We start from the raw sequence: 19,102 nt of genomic DNA, 5'->3' as shown, positions 1-19,102 counted from the left end.
CCTGGGTGGGCTTTAACCCCTTAGCGGAATTAAAGCTATATCTATTAAAAACTTACAGATAATTACAATAAAACCAGCACTGCACCAGCCCTTTCATTAAAAGCAGCCAGTTCCCAAAGGCCTGTTATTCCGAGGTCTTCACCTGCCAGCAGAAGGACAGCAAGGAGGAAGCCAGTCTGACTTCTCTAGGAAGAGCCACCATGACCAAAGGTCTGGACTGATGAGAGATGTCGTCTAGAAACCTCTGGAGGGCACCATATTGGTTATGCCAGCTCTAGCCCTCCCCCAGTGCAGCCTTTGCACGGCAAAATATGTCATAATGTTTGCAACAGACATTACTCTGGCAAAGCCCACAGTGGAGCAACTCAAGTCAAGATGCATCCTGGAATCAGCCACAAGAGCTTTGTGGTCACAGGTAATGTCATCAGCCCTCCCTTGTATGATCTGAAACAAAATTTCCACACACATACACTTTAGAAGAAAACAAAATTAGAAGCTTTATTCACAAATGTATCACTTTCTTTTTTTAAGAAAAAGAATCATTTCTCAACAGCTATAAAATTTGTGCTGTCCTGCAGCTAGTGAAGTAAAGCTATCTTCAGGAAAGTCAGGGGAACTCACACAGAGAGGCTTGAAACCCCCAAAAGACACTGCTGCAATTGGCCAAGTCTTCATGACTGGGCTAGTCAAAGCAGTGTTTTGTGTTCAGGAAAACCACAATAGAAGTTAACACTTCGACAGGGGCATAAGGTTTACTTTATTTTATTTATGAACACTTTACATAACATAATCCCCAGAACATCAAGGCGTTCTAAAAAGCATTTATTATTCCCTTCCAATGTGCTTGAAACACCAACCACCCATCCCAGACGACACTTGGCAAAAATACAGATCAATCCTTTACCTGTCAGTATTGTCAGCCACCCACATTAAGAACAGCAGGTGCTGTATCCTGGACACAAAAAAGACAGCCATCAAGGCCAGGCTGTATCCTGTCTGCTATTGCTCATGGAAAACAATCTGTTTCCAAATATAGACTCATTTTATTCAACCCCCATTGGCAGCAGGGCTAACCTGTTGGTTTTAGAAGGATCCTGTTCATTAGGTCTGTTGAATATTAAATATATATTTTGCATTGGTTACTTTCTCTGGCTCTCTAGGTGGGACTTAAATGTTAGTGATGGCAGGGTCCTCCCCAACTGCAAGAGGAACAAGCCATCTGCTGCCTGAATCGTATTCCATTTGAAATACAGCTAGGGGCTGTGTGTTGTTGTTTTAAAGTGAAAAACACAAGGGGTCTTGAAAACACAGGATAACCTAAAAGCTAGAGAAAAGAAATAAAGTTGTACACTCTTCTGATAATTCTGGGAGGGAAAACAAACCCACTCGTTTCAGGCAAAAGGAAGCGACAGACAGGTTTAAAAAGAGATTATGTTGTAATGTGATGGGTAGCAACTATCTCTTACAGGTAGCCAGATTTAGTACTATGACAATCGCATGGTGGAATAAGTAAAAACACAGTCCCTTAAATCTGAAGGTGTCCTGTTTCTAAGGGGTGTGTTTTCAGTGATTTGAGGAGCCTAAACCTTCAAAAGCCACCAGCAGTAAAGCTAAACGACCGGGCATTTTTCCCTCCAACCAGACGCTTCTTGCTGTTTGGGTGGTTTGAGTTGGCTCCAGATTCTTGAGGCCTGGCACATTCCAAAAATTTATCCTTTCTGAAGCTCTGGGCAAGACGGGCTGCTCTCAGCTCTCTGAAAAAGAGAGAATTTGGTATGATTTAACACAAGGGGTTGCCAACGTCACACACACATTTGCACATGCAGACTTTCCTTCCTGCCCACAGGGCCCCCCTTCCACTGTTGAAAGTGGGCTTTCTACGGTTGATAACAGAGTAAGTTGTGGTGTAGTACATAACAGTGTGCTTGGTTGCAGTGTGGATGGGCAAAACTCTTGCCACTTTATTGGCTCCCCCTCCCCGCAAGAATCCTGGGAATTGTGGTTTGTTATGGGGTCTTCTAACAAGTCAACACCCACAACAAAATGCGCTTCCCAGGATTCTTTTTGGGAAGCCAAGATGGATGAAAGTGGCATAAAAGTGCTTTAAATTGCATGGTGTAGATTTGCCACGACCTCTTTTCTTCCCTTGGCCCTGCCCACTCAAAACAAGCATGAGAAGTCACAGACCCTCCTCCTCACTTTAAAATAGCAGCAGGAGGTAAATAAAACTGGCATGGAAAGTCAGTCTGGGTAATGTCTATGAGGAAGAGGTGAGACTCCCAGTGAAGGGTTCTATTAGAGTCATGTGGAAACCCAGATGTCAGAATTCTGTGATGAGGAAAAGACATGGCTTGGATTTTTCCCCTGACATAAGCCACAGTTGCATTTAGAACAGATAGGAGAAGCATTGGCCATCCAAATGCTGAACTACAACTCCCATAATCACTGGCCACACTTGCTTGGGGCCTGGTGGTTGCTGAAGTTCAGTCAACATCTGGAGAGCCAATGGTTCTTCACACCTGATTAAGAACATGTTCTCCCTGCAAAGGAGAAGTCTCTTCCAAGCCAGGAAGTCCAATGCCCTTCTTGTTTGCAAATCTTGATTGGCTACTGAAGCACGAAGGTCTTTGTTTTTACCTTTCCAGCATGGCAATTTTGAACCTCTCCTCATTCAGCTGTTCCTGAAGCTGGGCAGCTTTCCCAAGAGAAGGCCGGAGGACAGAGTGTTTGGTTAGTGCAGTGGCTGATGGCCTCACAACCGGATCAGGATGAATCATCAGCTGATGCAAGCAGGGGAAAGAGAGATTTTTATATTCAGTGATGTGGTTGGGTAATTTTAAGATGCTGAATTTTCGGGGGGAGGTCAGGCTCTTGAGATGGCAATGTGTTTTGGGCATTACTTCAGCTATGCGGTAAGCCTACCCTGCTACATAACTGGATAGCTCAGCACATGGTGCTGATAACCCCAAAGTCGTGGGTTCAATCTTCATATGGGACAGCTGAGTATTCCTGCATTGCAGGGGGTTGGACAATGATTCCCAGGGCCCCTTCCAACTCTGTGATTCTATGATTTGAGCACTCTCCTCATTCTGCTGAATGGGGTCCCAAACTTCTGCCTCAAAGTCCTGATCCGACGGCACCATGGCTCATATTATTGATGCGTGGAAATGTCACTGCTCTCCTCATGCTAGGAACTTAGGAAGCTGCCTTATACTGAATGAGACCATTGTCAATTCAGCTCAGTATTGCTTATGCTGGCTGTCAGCAGCTCTTTGGGGTTTCAGGCAGGGGTCTCTCCTGGCCCCACCTGGAGATGACTGGAACCAAACCTGGGATGTTCTACATGCCAAGCAGATGCTGTACCACTGAGCTACAGTCCTCCCCCAAAGGACACTCACACTGAGCAGTTCTGCAAAGCCCCGCGACAGCTGCTGAGGGATTAGCGGAAGGTTGCCTTGGCGGATGTGATGCCACAGGGTGCCGTTGGTAGGCAGGGAACCACAGCCTGCTGCCAGAGAGATGGTCAGCGCAAGGGCAAAGATGTCTGCTTTGGGCAGGTAGCAGTATTGCTATGGAGGAAGCAGAAGATTTTAAAAGGGGAAAAAACAGTCAAGAGAAGTTATGGACCCAAGTCTGATCATGTTCAAATCAGCATCTCTCTTCAGGAAAAGGGATTTTAATGGGAAGTGTATAAGTTCCTGTTTCTGCTGAAGCCCCCATGAGCCAAAGAAAGCCCACATCATTACCTCTTGCAAGACTTCATTGGCCAAAAATCGGCTATCACCCTCTTCCACCTGGGGATTGGTTATGGATGTCACATGTCCAAGGTCCCCTAAGAAAAAGAAACTTGTGAGTCATGAAATGCATTAATATGTGCCAGCGGTCTTTGCAAGCTTTCTGCATTCAGCGAGTCCTACACAAGACAGATTAGTCTGCTGGAGAAACTCAGCATGTGCTACAGAATTTTATTTACTTGTATTTTTATTACAGATTCCTTTGCCACCCTGGGTTTCTTTGAGAGGAAAGACGAGGTATAAATTTGTTGAGTAGGGGAATTATACACCAGCGATGTGGTCCTCCGGATGTGGTTGTAGTCCAACTCCCACTAATCCCAGCCAGCAAAGCCAATGATGACAGTTGTAATCTTGCAATCTCTGGAGGGCTCTTCTTGCATGCTGGAACCTACAGCTGGCTTTTCTGGCCTGAGCCTCTCAGTGGTCTAGGCTCACACATACAATATATAATATTTCTTGAGTGATGTCTACACTTGAGAAGGAAGCTAGCAGGCTGAAGGCAACTTTCAGGTTATATTACTCAAGCACAGCAGCACCCTGATTAGGCAAGGGTGGCAATCCATCCATCAAAGCAGGAATCATCCCATGGGTGACCTTGATGGGTATGTTCTATGCATAAAAAATTGGAATAAACAACCCCCAAACAACCTAATGCAGTTATGTGCGTTCAGTTGATTCTTGCTGAACCCATTCTAATATCTATTCAGGACCCAGAACACTTGCCCCTCTTCCCACTTATCGTGGCCCTCTCTTCCATGGATCCCATCTGAGAATTTGGAGCAAAGAGATTGGTAAAGGTAAAGGTACCCCTGCCCGTACAGGCCAGTCTTGACAGACTCTAGGGTTGTGCGCTCATCTCACTTAAGAGGCCGGGAGCCAGCGCTGTCCGCAGACACTTCTGGGTCACGTGGCCAGCATGACAAAGCTGCTCTGGCGAGCCTGCACCAGCACAGCACACGGAAACACCGTTTACCTTCCCACTATAAAGCGGTACCTATTTATCTACTTGCACTTAGGGGTGCTTTCAAATTGCTAGGTGGGCAGGAGCTGGGACCGAAAGACGGGAGCTCACCCCGCCGCAGGGATTCGAACCACTGACCATAAGATCGGCAAGTCCTAGACACTGAGGTTTTACCCACAGCGCCACCCGCGTCCCAAAGAGATTGGTTATATACACCCTAAAAACCATTCTAGTCTTAGCCCTAGAAGCATAGAGTATTTACGCTACCAACCAATTTTATACACCACATTAGAAGAGGCAAAGCCGTCGTCTTCACTGTCGCTCTCCTCCTGACCAGCAGGCCCAATCAGCTTATGACATATAAAGATATTGCCTGTAAATGCAAAGACAGAAAAACAGCACGGAAGCTTGAAATGGCCACACAGATAAACTGCAGTCTGCATTCCACAATCACTTTCTAGCTTGCCACTAAATATCCAATCCGGGGAAGAGAGAAGTCTAAGAAATGCTGTCAGATAGACAAGTGGATTTGCTTTTGGATGAAGCTATGACTGATTTTACAGTTGTAAGCATCATCACCCCCAAATTCAAGTGAAGCCTAAGAAGATGTATTTCCAGAGTTTTCCAGCAATTTGGGTACAGTAGGGCTTGATTTATTTTATTTCAAAGAATCCTTGAGGAAAGGCGAGTATTGCAAAACTGCCCCCTTGTTTGATGCAGGAAATCCACATTTAGAATATCCCCATTGCTATATGGTCTCTGCTGGAAGGTGTCCCAACAAGGGACAGCCCACCATCCCTCTAGATAATTGGTTTCATTGTCAAACTGCCTTTACCATCAATACGTTTCTCTTGATGTTTGATTGAACTATACCAGCCGGTTAGATTTAGGCAGCAGAGCCTTTGTCCCCTTCTATGTGTTTTCACCCACCGTCAACCTTGACCTCCAATCAGTCTTTTATTCTATAGGCTGAACATACCTAGAGTTCCTTCAGCCTATCCTCATATGGTCCATTTCAGCTTTTTCTCTGTTGTGGGCGCATAGCTTCAGTGAATTAAACTGTAATCTCAACCCTATCTATGCAGAAGTTGGTTCAACTGAATTCAATTGGCCAGGTAATTGGGGTTATGTCCAAGTTAGTAACAAGCTAGGCTCAAATTTCCTTATTCCTTAGAACAGAACTCTAAACAAGGATTGTCACAGTTCCTATTTAATGGCCCCCATCCCATCTAGAAGTTCAACTGTGCTTAACTCACTTTTCTCAAAGGGTTATGGCAATGTGCTTATGCATGCCATTCACAAATATTTGATGCCTAAAGCACTGACCAAACTGCAGGAGGCAGTGGAAGACAGGAGTGCCTGGCGTGCTGTGGTCCATGGGATCACGAAGAGTTGGACACAGCTAAACAACAACAAAGAATTACTGAAAAGAAATGCTTACTGGGTTTGATGTCCAAGTGAACCAGGCCAGAAGTGTGAATATATTTCAGTCCCATGGAAACTTGCAGCAAGATCTCCTTCAGCTCAGATTCTTTGAAATAATCTGATGTATTTGCCTTTTCCAAAAGCACATCTTGAAGGCTCCCACCTGCGGAAAGCCAAGCGATCACAGCAGACAAGAGTTCCTCACCCACTTATTCACAGAGCCTTCTTCTGAAGCAGATTGCTCTCTTTTAGAAGGCAGGAATTTAGAAGATCTGGTTAACAGTTAAGTGGTAGCCTCACACTTCTGCCTCTTAGAGTTTTGGTTTGAATCTACTAGCTTCCATCACTTTCATTTCAAAGGGTTTTGATTGACATCTTCTGCATTGGCTCTTTTATATAAGGAAACTCCCAACATTTGTGCTAGCCAGGCCCCCATGTAGACTTTCTCTCACTACTGTGTCTTTTTACATATCTTAAATTCAGTTTACCACATTTCCATACCAGTTTGTGATTTATTTTTATTAAAATAATTTCACCAGTGTTTTAGTGCTAATTTCTCCCAATGCATATTTTGTATGTCAACCTTTGCAAGCCATTCCCTAAATATAATTTTGCCTTATTTTAACCTTACATGTGCATTTTATGGACACCTGCCCTTAGTATATGCATTTTATACACATCATTTTGGTTGGACTGGGCAGAACTGGGCAGAACTGGGCAGAAGTGTACATGCAATGGGAACACCCATTTTCTGCAGATTCTTCTGCTAATGTTGAATGAACGCATGTGGATTTGGTACACTCTGCAGACCTCATGCAAGGGTGGTCCTTAACCACACCATTCCTCATGTTTGGTCCTTTAGAGAGCCCAGATTTTGCATTTGGGGTGGAGGTGGAGAGCTTCAAATCCTTCTGGCAGTTTATGAGTCTAGAAAGCAACAGGGTGGCAGCTCATCTTGCTCTGGACTTCCAAGCTCCATGAGCATCCATTAACCTCAATTTAAGTACACAAAGGACTTCACAAAGTGCATGTGAATTTAAAGTTTCAGTTAACATGGGAAGTTGAGCAGTATCCTAAGCCCCCACCTCTACCCCCACTGGTATCCTTACCATTGCAGTGCTCATTCTGAATGATCATGTGATCATCTTCTGCCCAAGCCGAGTAATAACGCACAACATGGGGATGATGGCCAAGCACAGCATGGGCATAGACTTCCCGCAAAGCCATTTGCCTAGAGAGAATGAGAGAGAAATGACCCATCATTCAAAGAACAATATTGTTGTGAGATCAGGAGTTTGGACAGGGGAGGGTTAATAGAGTCAGACAAGACTTCCTGGAGAACTTGGCAAAGTTATTCCTTAAATGGCTGGGAAATACCTGGAAGGGGATATGCTTCTCCACCCCCACACTTAGAGAAACAATAGAAAGGTAAGCGCTGGTGACCCTGAAGTCTCTCTCTTTTTGGGGTGGGAGGAGGAAACAGTATTGTTATGGAACAAAAGTTCTTAATTCAATACTAGATTAGATTTCACTGGAGCGCTGGGCAGGGACTAAGGAAAGGCAGGCCCTGAATGACATGGGGAAGGAAAAGGTTCATGAAACGGATGGCGAATTTCATTTTTAAATGCTTTCAGTCTGCTTTTCGCATGACCTTTTCCAATACTTGGGCTAATCTCAAATCCAACTTATTTACACACTGGCTAGAGAGCATCTTAGAGGATGTGTAATGTGGTTTAGGGAATCCAGATGCAAACATTGCCTTTTGAGCCTACAGTGGGAAGAACAATGACAATACCTATCATGGTCTATTTAAAAAAGGGTGGGGTGGGAGAGTTAAGATAAGCAGCCATGGTACAATTTCTAGCGTCATTCAATCCAGAAATTTATTGACCAATCCAGCCAAGGCTCTACTCATTTTATCATGGTGTGTGTTCTGCGGTGGTCACTTACTCATCTGAGGAACCAGCAAGGGGTCTCTTGGAGCGCTTGATAGCATAGACGCACCCATCCAACCTTTTGACGCACTTGTACACGGAACCAAATTCCCCCACACCTATTTTCTCCAGTTCCAAGAATTCCTTCTTGTAGCGGGAAACCATGTTGCTCTCACGTAAGAGGAATCTCTGGAGGAGGGAGAGAAGAATCCATGTAAGTTTAAGTCAGGTTTGCCCATCAAATCCCGAGCACAACTTGAAGAGACCTTGCGATGTGAGGCCCTGGCTTCTGGTTCCTGGATGCAGTGATGTCCTTCCAGAAATAGCCAACATTGCTTTCCCATCATCCTTGACCACTGGCTACCTTGACTGGGCCTGCTGGGCATTTGAGTCCAGCAAGATCTGGAGTTGGCACCAAGTTGGCTATCCTACTTTGCATACACAGTATGGTATCCTGCTTCGCTGGAAAAGCTTCCTGCCTTCTTCCTGATTTATCAATGAAGGAAGATCACCACCCTTCTGCTATGTCACTTCACAAACTACTTTGGAAAGTGCCCTTGGGGTCCAGAATCGTTTGCTATGCAGCATGGTGCAGATGAAACAAAATCTTCAAGTCGTATCTTTTCCACTTGTAGGGTTAAAGCAGCTGGAGAGGAAGGACTGGGCATGATTTTTTGCAGGGGGGAAAAGCAGTGCAAAAGCGAAGTATTAAAGACACCCCTCCCCTTCTTTGCAACCGGTTCACCACCACCCGCTTTCAAATTGCAGCCTCAGTGTCAACATTTTGCAAAATATAAAGCCTGATAAATCAAAGAACTGCACCCAATATGTATTTATGCCCTTGCAGAAAATGCTATTGTTAGCACCCCTCCTGCAAAACATATTCTACGACAGATGTTCAGATTTTAATCAATGGTGTTGGCACTGTTTCTCTGCTAAAAGCTTCTAGTAGATCATAGCACTAACCTAGAATTAAACTTGGAGAGGCACAAACATCAAAGCCTTCAGGGCAGATGGAAATGGATCCAATATGCTGAGTCAAAATACTGCCAGCAGCCGTGCCAACATAAAAGTGCCTGCCCCATTTTGTTTCCCTTGGCATGTGATTGCTTTTGACGGCTATGGTCAGCACTCTGTTCCCTCTCAGCCCACAACTCTGGCTGAATAATTCACTCCGCGTGTAAGTTATAGCATCAGTGGTGACTCAGAGGCAGAGGGCATGCTATGTGCATAGGAAGCCACAGGTTCAATCCCTTAGAAAAGACCCTGACCCAAAGAGCGGCCAATATTGGTAAGATGGAGAATGATTCTCACCTGGTAGAAGGCCGCTTCCTATGCTCCCAGCAGCATTTCAAATTAATGAAGCCTGAAGTGTTAGATATGGACTGGGACAAGTTTCTTACTAAACCACATTGCCTGCAAGTTCGCGGGAGTGAAGGTCAAACCAGATCAAACCAGTGGCCCCCGGAACTCTGTGCTTCTTCCCCCATTCCTGTACTATCCAGATGTTTTGGACTACAGTCCCCATCATCCCTGACTACTGCACATGCTAATTGGGCCTGACGGGAGTTTGAATGTACCACCATCTTAAGGCAGATACTGCATTACACAGACATCACTTCACTTCTTGGATTGTTATTGATGCTAAGGAAGTACTCTTCGGGTTGTTCTATAATTTATTAGAGTTTACATTACGATGGGGGGGGGGGAGTGGGGACATTTCACTTAGCTTAATTGAGAAAGAGACTGGAGCACATTATACAGTCAAACCTAAGCTAGCTTTTTCAAGGTACACAGCAAGCAATTAAGCATTTTGTGTAAGTTGGAATTTGCGGACTTTTGGAATGGAAATTTAGGAATTTGTTGATTTCTGACCAAGATATGATCAACCCAAGTACAGGGTTGTGTCTAAAGTTAGTCCAATGCAGATGAGACCCATTAATTTCAATAAACATTGGTAGCTTAGGCCCATTCATTACAGTGAGTCTGAGTATTTTAGTTATTTTTGCTTTTGTGTCCCACATTTTCTCCAAGAAGCTCAAGGCGGCATACATGGTGTTCTCTCTCTATATATTATTCTCATAACAACCCTGTGAGGTGTGTTAGACCGAGAGACGGTGCCTGGTTCAAGGTCAACCAGGGAGCTTCATGGCTGAGTGGGGATTTGACCCTGGTTGTCCAAGTCTTAGTCTAATACCTGAAAACCTCCTCCACCAGGTTCATTTATGGCAAGTGCATTACTACCAGGAGAATCATTGAAAATGGGCAGGAGAGGGTAGAACTGGAAGAAAACAGGGAACTGAACTTCCAAGTAGTTTTAAAGCTGAACCAAAGTAAACTTTCAACTTGGCCTTCAGCCCATACCTCAGCTTATTAGCCGTACTTTATAACTTAAAACAGAGATCTGATGCAACACATAGTTTAGTTTTGAACGGTGTTGTTGTTGTTGAAGGCTGTTAAGTAACTATCTGGTGTTGTAATAACTATTGCCTTGCACCACCAAATTTTTCCTCCCCACTCCATTTCATTAAAATATAAAACTATGTGCTTTCTTTGAAAATGTGCAATGAAAAGAAAGTCAGTGCTAAGATTACTCTGTGTTACAGTAACACAGCTTTCCCTCTTTCAGTCTTAAACCGATGACTTATGGCCATGATGCTTTTTGTGCACCTGTTTGAAGAAATGCACTACTCACCTTGGCTGGCAACCCTGGTTCCACCTGGCTCTCTTTTTGGCTGGGATCATCCCTGAAACGGTAAGTTTAATCACGTGAAGAAGCATCCCGGCTGCAAAGACAAGACACCACTCCCAACTCTGTTATTCAGTTTCACCATTTAAATATTTCAAACACCAACTTCAGGAACTTCTCAAGCCGCATGAAGTATTTATGTAGGCATTTCCGCATAAGCATAAGAGACCACTAGAAAAAAAAAATCACTCAAAGACCACAGAGGCTATAGCCCTCAATTTAGGGTGATCGACATTCTAGTTTACAATCAATTCAGATTTCAAATTAATGCACAGCTGCCCTGACATCTGCAGACAGAGGGGGTTAGTGATGCAGCATTTTAAACACATGAAATCCAATCCCAGTCTTTGTGAAATCCGAGACACTTGGAAACAAGCATTCATCCAACTCTGACAGACCTGAGGTTATGGGATGGATTTGGTGATACCTCCAACCCATGTTGTTTCATGGGCATAGCCAGGATTCTTGTTGCGGGGGTGGGAGCAGAACCGACGTGATTGGTTAGCTAAGTATTTCTGTTGTTTTACCTGATCTAGAGAGGGGCAACTGCTACGCCCATGTTAAGTTTTGCATGTATTTATTCATAAGCCTGCCCTGTCCCATTTCTGCAGTAACTTGGCAATTTCTGTTTTTTAAAATTTAGGAAAAATTGTGTTTAATCATATCCTTAAACAGTATTTTATCATAACACACATACTTAAATATTTGTTTTGTATTCCAAACTTTGCATTTCTAACCCTTGAATAAAGTGCTTAATGCATTTGGTACATTTCTTTCTTTTTGAGCCGGCAGCACTGCAAAATTCAGGGAAGTGCAGAATCCCAAAGATTTGTGCTATTAGTCTGGGAGGTGCAGATCAGTTCAGTTTGCTTTAAAATGCAGACCAAATGACATCCTCCACCATCCCTACCTGCAGAGAGCTTAATTTTTAAAATCCTACTCCCCCCCCCTTCCTGTGCCTGAAGATAGAGGAATAACTCCTGCAGTTGAAAGCAATTAAGCTTCTCAGTTAGCCTTTGGTATCTGAACCCATATTGATGCAATGCTGATTGCTTAGTGACAGTTGATTACACATTGACAATTGACAGCTGTTGGTTGGACCAGTGAAGGCCGAAACCTGTCTTTCCGCAGTAGGCCATCCGATTAGATGTACCATGACCCATTGTCAGTAATCTTTACAGTCAAGTGCTGTTATGCTTTTCACTCATACAATACTCCCTGCATGCTAGCTCCCCCAGCTAGGCATGGCTTTGAGAATCGGGGGGGGGGGGGGGATAATCTTCCTATTGTTTTTTTAAATCTATTTTTTGTAAACATACAAAACACACGAAGCCTATTATTTAACACTAAGAAACAGACACAACGCTGAACGCTTTCCGCATCCCTCCGCCCACTTCCAGGAAGATTGCCAATTCTTAGCTTTGCGGTGTGCTCCAGTGGTTTAAGAGAGTCACACAGAGAGGTTATTAGAGTGGCGCTTTTACTGATCAACACAGCACTTGCTGGATGTCTCCTTTACATGCAGCAAAGACAAAGGAGCCCTCTTTGGGTTGAAGCAAAGGCTTTCAAAGCTTCCTATTGTTAAGAGAACCTTTCTGCCAAGAACTCCCAGAATCCCGACAGTTTTATCCAATACCCTGCTTGAATCAAGAAGTCCAGAGCATCCCCAACAGCAATGGAGTGTGTTTTGACGTGAAGCAGCTGAGCAGGACAGCCTCCCCACACCAGAGCCATGCTCCCAGGAAGGCCTCCCAAAAATCCAGAAGCTGTATTGACCTACAAACCCACTGAGCTTCAACAAAACATCTTCTACCTCTGATGCTCAAGGCGCTATGCCCGGGTGCCCAGTTTCTAGGGAGCACAAGTAGAGAGAGTGCTGTTTGCTTCCTATAGGTATCTGGCTGGCCACTGCAAGAATGGTATACTGAACTAGATTTCATTTGAAACACAAACCATCTTGCAAAGAACTGCGAGGAAGGAGGAGGAGTGATCTGCTTTGCGTGCAGAAGACATCCCAGCTTCAGTCCCTAGCATCTCCAGGTAGGATTGGGAATGTCAACAATCTGAAACCCTGGAGTCCGAACAGATGATTCTCAGCTTGGTGGGTCAATAGTCTGATATGAGATAAAGGAGCTTCCAAACTACCCCCTCCATAGATGACTGGAGACTCTGGCTGACTCTGGAGAGATTTCTTATGTGGATTGTAGGGTGCATGCTCAGTTCATGTGGCCAGCCCAGTTGGGCCTCTTCAAGCACTGTGAAGGCATTTTTCAGAACACTCTGCCAAGACCATATAGCACTGGTCTTAAAGGATCTACATTGACTCCCAGTACGTTTCCAAGCACAATTCAAAGTGTTGGTGCTGATCTTTAAAGCCCTAAACAGCCTCGGCCCCGTATACCTGAAGGAGCATCTCCACCCCCATTGTTCAGCCCGGACACTGAGATCCGGTGCCAAGGGCCTTCTGGCGGTTCCCTCATTGCAAGAAGTGAGGCTACAGGGAACCAGGCAGAGGGCCTTCTTGGTAGTGGTGCATGCCCTGTGGAACACCTTCGCATCAGATGTCAAGGAAATAAACAACTATCTGACTTATAGAAGACATCTGAAGGCAGCCCTGTTTCGGGAAGTTTTTAATGTTCGATGTTTTCTTGTGTTTTTAATATTCTGTTGGGAGCCGCCCAGAGTGGCTGGGGAAACCCAGACAGATGGGCAGGGTATAATTAAATTATTTATTATTGTTGTTGTTGTTGTTGCAAAGGAATGTCAGAAATTTATAGCAGGCAAGCTGTCAGAAGAAGCTTGTCCATTCTTATCAAACTTCGCACTCATGAGGCCCTGCAACACAGTATTAAAAACCAATGGGCTACAAGATGGCTACCCTCGTTATCTCCCTTTCCCCCCTATAGAATATATATTCTTTAGAAAAAAGAGAAAACACTCACAGCTCCCCTCTGGCTTTCCTCTTGCCACTGGGATGGAAAACCATTTGCCGATAAGACTCCGGTGTGAAGGGGTTAATGTTAACTAAGGAAGCAGGGGGAGTTTCCTCGGAGTCAGGGCAGGAAGTGAACCTCAAGTTCCTCATCCCTTTGGCGGGGAACTTTCCCACAGGTGAAGGGAAAGCAGTCTTGGACAAGAGGCTCTAGATAGAAAACAACAACAGACAGTCAACGGAGAACAGTCTAGTCCACTAGCATCAACCTGCAATAAAGAAGAAGGTCATAGTGCTTGTTATTCCCAAACTCACCAATACCTGTACAGTGGTACCTCGGGTTACATACTCTCCAGATTACATACGCTTCAGGTTACAGACTCCACTAACCCAGAAATAGTACCTTGGGTTAAGAACTTTGCTTCAGGATGAGAACAGAAATCGTGCAGCGGCGGCAGCAGTTGGCCCCATTAGCTAAAGTGGTGCTTCAGGTTAAGAACTGCTTCAGGTTAAGAACAGACCTCCAGAACGAATTAAGTTCTTAACCCGAGGTACCACTGTACACCACATTAAGCCAGGAGTAGGCAATGTAGTGCCTGCCAGATGTTGGATTCTCAACTCCCATCAGGCCTAGTCAACCTGGCCTATGGAAGAGGACCATGGGAGCTGTCCAACAACATCTGGAGAACCAGTTTTCCCACCTTTGTTATGCTTTGAATTGCCAGTGGGTGGGAATGTAAAAGATCTTCCTTGCTACATCAGACCAAGGTCCATCCAAGCCAGTGTTAGGATAATGGAAGTCCAGCCACATCTGGAAGGATCCACAATGGCTGCACCTGCTACACAAATTGCAGCTGGAATATCAGAGTCATGTGTAGGCTTTGACTTCCCGTCAAGTCAAATCCTTGTCAGCCATATGGATTTAATTCACAAAAAGGGGTCTTTCAACTATGTTACTATCACAGTAGGCTATTTTTGGCAGCAAAGCTTAAATACAGAACTGCAGATGCCAGGAGGATCTGCAGGCATCCAGCTTAACAAGCAGGAAGATGAAGGGGATTTTCTAAATTGCTCCATTTCAAACCTTAAGAGAGCAAAAATGCAATTAAGAGACTCACTCAGGATTGTGTCTTTATAGCTCGCAGAAGCTCCACATCCAAGCCTGGGACTTGGAAGTGACAGAAGCTGCTTTGAAGTAAAGCTTGTTCCTGCAATGCTACTTGAAGTCATTTTGATGGTAAAAATATGTAAATACACTCACAGTATGGTGCACCCATTAGAAAGAACTTCAACAGTCAACTATTCATCTGAGAGAATGTAGGTGCAGCTTTTACAATGACAGAGGGAGAAGAACCACCACTGAAGGTGTTTCTATCTACCTAGCCCAGCATCACTTGTTAAGCAGGTGTGCAATCCATTTACACCCCACCTTTCCTTCAAGGAGCATAAGGCATCAGGCATGCTTTGCCTGCTCCCCAATTGCACCCTCACAACAACCCGGTGAAGTAGATTCAACAGAGAGAGCGGTCGCTCAAGTGAAGATTTGAACTTGGGTTTCTCCAGCCTCAGTCTATGACACTAACCACTGCACAGCACTTCCTTTTATAGGTACCATACTATTGGGACATGGGGCACTGGACAGGAGAGGTCAATGGCACCAGAATGACTGCAAGTGTTCATTAACAGTCAGTGGAAAAGTTGCCAAGTATGTCCTGTTGGGATGGCCGTTAGCTAGGTGGTGGTTGCTTTCTGAGTAGTTTGGAAATATGTGGAAGGTGGAACTGCCTGTATCCCTCCACTCCAAGCTAAAGATGTAATCTAGGTATGTGTGGATATCTGTGAAAGGGAACAGAGATGATAGAGGGCTAGGTGAGCATGTGAACAGACCTGGGTGGGCTTTAGGTTCATGTCCTCCCCTTTTTGAGTGTGGCTACACTCAGAGCTTACACTCTGTAAGCTCTCATTTCCATTCTAACCATAGCTATGTGTTATGTCCAAACCCTGACCTACTATACTTTAGTACTGTATACTACTTTGGTTTACTGAAACATGCCACATTCACACTGGCACAGTTTATGAAGCTGTCTAGTTTAAATACACCACACTTAAGATTAAGCAGGGGGCACACAAAATGCTAAATAGCAGTTCAATGAAACCAGAAACAGATTTCTGATCTCCTTATGACCACTAAGGAGGTGGAAAGCAAAGAAAAAGAAAAAAAAAGCCCAAGGCTCAGCCAGGCTCATTCACATAACCCTAAATTATAGTTTAGTGTTATATGTGTAAACCAGATCAGAGAAGGAGAGAGATGAGTTTGTGGGTTTTGTAAACTAACAGTGTTTAGTGGTGCTGGCTGCCTCTCTGGAAGTTTGATGTGGGACATTAGAATTTGCAGTTAAGACTTTCATGACTTAACTGTCTTAACGTCATGGACTATATGGAATCCGCAGAAATGACTGGCAGAATCAGAGACCAGGGTGAAGAGACGGTGGAGGAAGATTGGAAGAAATTTAAAGACTATTTACAGAAACACTACAAGATTAATGAATGTTAAAATAACATCAGATTGAATGTATAAGGTTATTGGAGTAAAATTTTAAGGATCAGAAGACCCAACATTCTAAGTTCTAAGCATTGAATAAGCTATATTAAGACATTCAAATCAGAAAGGAGGTTAATTATGACAGAGGGAAGGGATTTGTTGTTTAATTGTATGAATTGGAATACAGGGAAGGGAGACTCGGGGAAGTCAGAGAAACAAGTAAATGCAAGATCAATATGAAGATAAGATTGTTTTTATTTCTGTTGTTTGTAGTATGTTATGTTTGTGTAATTCTTTATGTTTTTGGTGTATTGTTTGTTGCTTTTGTTTTGCTTTGTTGTCTTTTATGCAAAAACAAATAAAATATTTATTTAAAAAAAAAATAGAATTTGCAGTTAAGAGTGTTCAGTCTGGTTCTAGGATGAAAGGTAAAGGTACCCCTGACCATTAGGTCCAGTCACGGACAACTCTGGGGTTACGGCACTCATCTCGCTCTACAGGCCGAGGGAGCCAGTGTTTGTCCACAGACAGCTTCTGAGTCATGTGGCCAGCATGACTAAGCCGCTTCTGGCCAACCAGAGCAGCGCACGGAAACGCTGTTTACCTTCCCGCCTGAGCAGTACCTATTTATCTACTTGCACTTTGGCGTGCTTTTGAACTGCTAGGTGGGCAGGAGCAGGGACCGAGCAACGGGAGCTCACCCAGTCACGGGGATTTGAACCGCCAACCTTCTGATCGGCAAGCCCCAGGCTCTGTGGTTTAGGACGAAACTTGTCCCCAAATTCTCAGCAGTTCTTGTCATTTGAGAGAGTTTTCTATTTTTCTGGCTTATGCATATGGTACTTTAGAATCTCAGTCCACACACAGTTGAACTCATCGTATCGTTTGCGAGATGGCCTGTGCACTTTTCTTTCTGTGAAACATTTCTCCATCACTCTGCAGTCTTCCCAGCTGCCCACACTTCCTGATCTCAGGAACACCCATGGGACGAGTTGCCTCATGACATCTTCCCCTGAGCTTCAAATTAAAGCATGGGAAGATAGGGAAACTGGCTACCAAGCACTTGAGATTAGTATGTCAAATGATTTTGTTCAAGGGAAGTCCTAACAAGGAGAGTCCTCCACAATCATTTATTTAAAAGTAAGAGAGACTTTGCTTAAAAAAAAACCCAAGCATAAACAACTGGAAGGCATCCAGTAAGCAGCCTCTCCACCTCCCTGTGCTTGGAGAAAAATCCAACCATGGTTATCACACTGTTTTCAGGAAGCACACATACCCCAAAACACTGCTAAGTGCAGGGCACCAGAGACATGGTGTAGAGGTTAGCATATCAGATTAGGACCTGGAAGACTAGAGCTGAAATCCCCATTCTGTTATGAAGTTCACCAGGCTCCAGGTCAGTCATGTCCTACCTCACAGGGTTGTTCTGAGGATGAAATGTGGAGGGGGAGAACCATGTACGCCACTTTGTGAGCCCCTTGGTGGAAGATGGGGTCTAAAAGTTATAGTAGAAATATTAAGATTTGTGGAATGAAAAAAAGGATGCTCACAAAGACTCCTCAACCACGTTGAAAGTCTAATAACTGCAACCAAAGCCGCCCCTCCCCCGTTGAGGATTTTTATACACAATGTGCCATATAAATACACACACACCACACATCACCTTACCTTTGGAGTATGTGGGGTGTCACAGAGCTGGAGCTTTTGCCAGGTGATGTAGTGCAGCGGCGTCCCAGGATAATCTTCCAAAGGGAGCGGTTTCTTCCTCAGAGATTCCTTACCTTTCCTCACTGGACTTGCCCACGATTTCGGGAAAGAAAGATCATCCAGCTGCCTCTGTGGGGTGACCGGAACAGGGCAGTTTACTCTCCAGTTCCCAGTCTCCCAGTTTTTCTGAGGGGTGACATGACTCGGCTCCTCCTCTTGCATGCTATTGTCTTCTTCCAACTCAGTGTCTTCTCCACAACTTGAAAAATCCAGCTTCTGGATGAAGTTGTTACCACTACTGCTCTCCCAGTCATCCATGGTAGCTGGAAAGAAACAAAACACACAGCCCATCGATTAGCCTTTTGCAATACCTGTCTCAGCCTTGGAAGTTACACCTAGCCTAAGGCTCCAGGAACAAATTCCTTCAAAACAAAGTTCTTAGATACTTTCCCCTTCAATCTTCTCAATTGCGCAATTTCACACAATGCAAAGGCCACACAAACTACCTTGACTTTGTCCCCAGAGTTGTATTTGCTTGCAAGAGCTAGTTTTCAACTTTTACTCAATATACACAGACATCCATTTTGAATAACCCCACAGCTACACTGGCATGAGAAGACATACTCCATTTGAAAATAAGACAGCATTTAAAAAAGAAAAATAGTAAGGGAGAGAAAGACTCTGAGGAGACTCAGGAATAAGGGTATTATTATATTAACCCTGAAATTCTATGTACACTGCTTTGGGAATTAGCCCCACTGAACTCACTGGGAGTTTTTCCAAGTAAATGTGAATAGTCTGTAGCTGCACACAGGTCTCATATTAGTCAGGAATAAGCATTTAGTCCACAGCTGTCCTCGCACAAGGGGTTAAGTCAGTATATACAGAAACTAGGCAGAGAAAAGCCCCACATAATAATCCCTTTACACTGATCTCCAGAAGGAAGGCCCTATGCCACAGCCAGATGCAAAGGCACCCAGCCAGCTAACAAACATTTTCTGACATAGCCCATTCTGACTGGAAAAACTGGCCCTTAATAATGCCCTCACAGAATTTAT

General features: G+C 44.3%; 1 protein-coding gene across 7 annotated transcripts in view; it reads right to left on the bottom strand.

Moving 5' to 3' along the window:
* Positions 1–472: 472 nt before the first annotated feature.
* WEE2 (WEE2 oocyte meiosis inhibiting kinase) overlaps positions 473–19,102 on the bottom strand; it is a gene marked incomplete at its 5' end in the record, with an annotated part of 29,694 nt that continues 11,064 nt past the window's right edge. For 6 of the 7 annotated variants that reach the window (XM_083401484.1, XM_083401483.1, XM_083401485.1 and 3 more), the window contains 11 exons: positions 473–1,754; positions 2,638–2,780; positions 3,399–3,569; positions 3,747–3,832; positions 5,027–5,128; positions 6,197–6,343; positions 7,290–7,411; positions 8,131–8,303; positions 10,810–10,861; positions 13,806–14,005; positions 18,006–18,367. In XM_083401484.1, the coding sequence (XP_083257610.1) occupies positions 1,589–1,754; positions 2,638–2,780; positions 3,399–3,569; positions 3,747–3,832; positions 5,027–5,128; positions 6,197–6,343; positions 7,290–7,411; positions 8,131–8,303; positions 10,810–10,861; positions 13,806–14,005; positions 18,006–18,367 (1,724 nt within the window). In that variant the 3' untranslated portion in view covers positions 473–1,588. Of the gene's footprint in view, positions 1,755–2,637; positions 2,781–3,398; positions 3,570–3,746; positions 3,833–5,026; positions 5,129–6,196; positions 6,344–7,289; positions 7,412–8,130; positions 8,304–10,809; positions 10,862–13,805; positions 14,006–18,005; positions 18,368–18,812; positions 19,064–19,102 lie in introns of those variants that run through there. The other variant, XM_083401487.1, reaches the window with a different exon arrangement.

The sequence above is a fragment of the Podarcis tiliguerta genome (assembly GCF_965153285.1).
Source record: "Podarcis tiliguerta genome assembly, chromosome: 10".
In the NCBI taxonomy this organism is placed as follows: domain Eukaryota; kingdom Metazoa; phylum Chordata; class Lepidosauria; order Squamata; family Lacertidae; genus Podarcis; species Podarcis tiliguerta.
The sequence above is the reverse complement of the archived record's forward strand: the minus strand, read 5'-3'. Positions and strand labels throughout refer to the sequence as shown.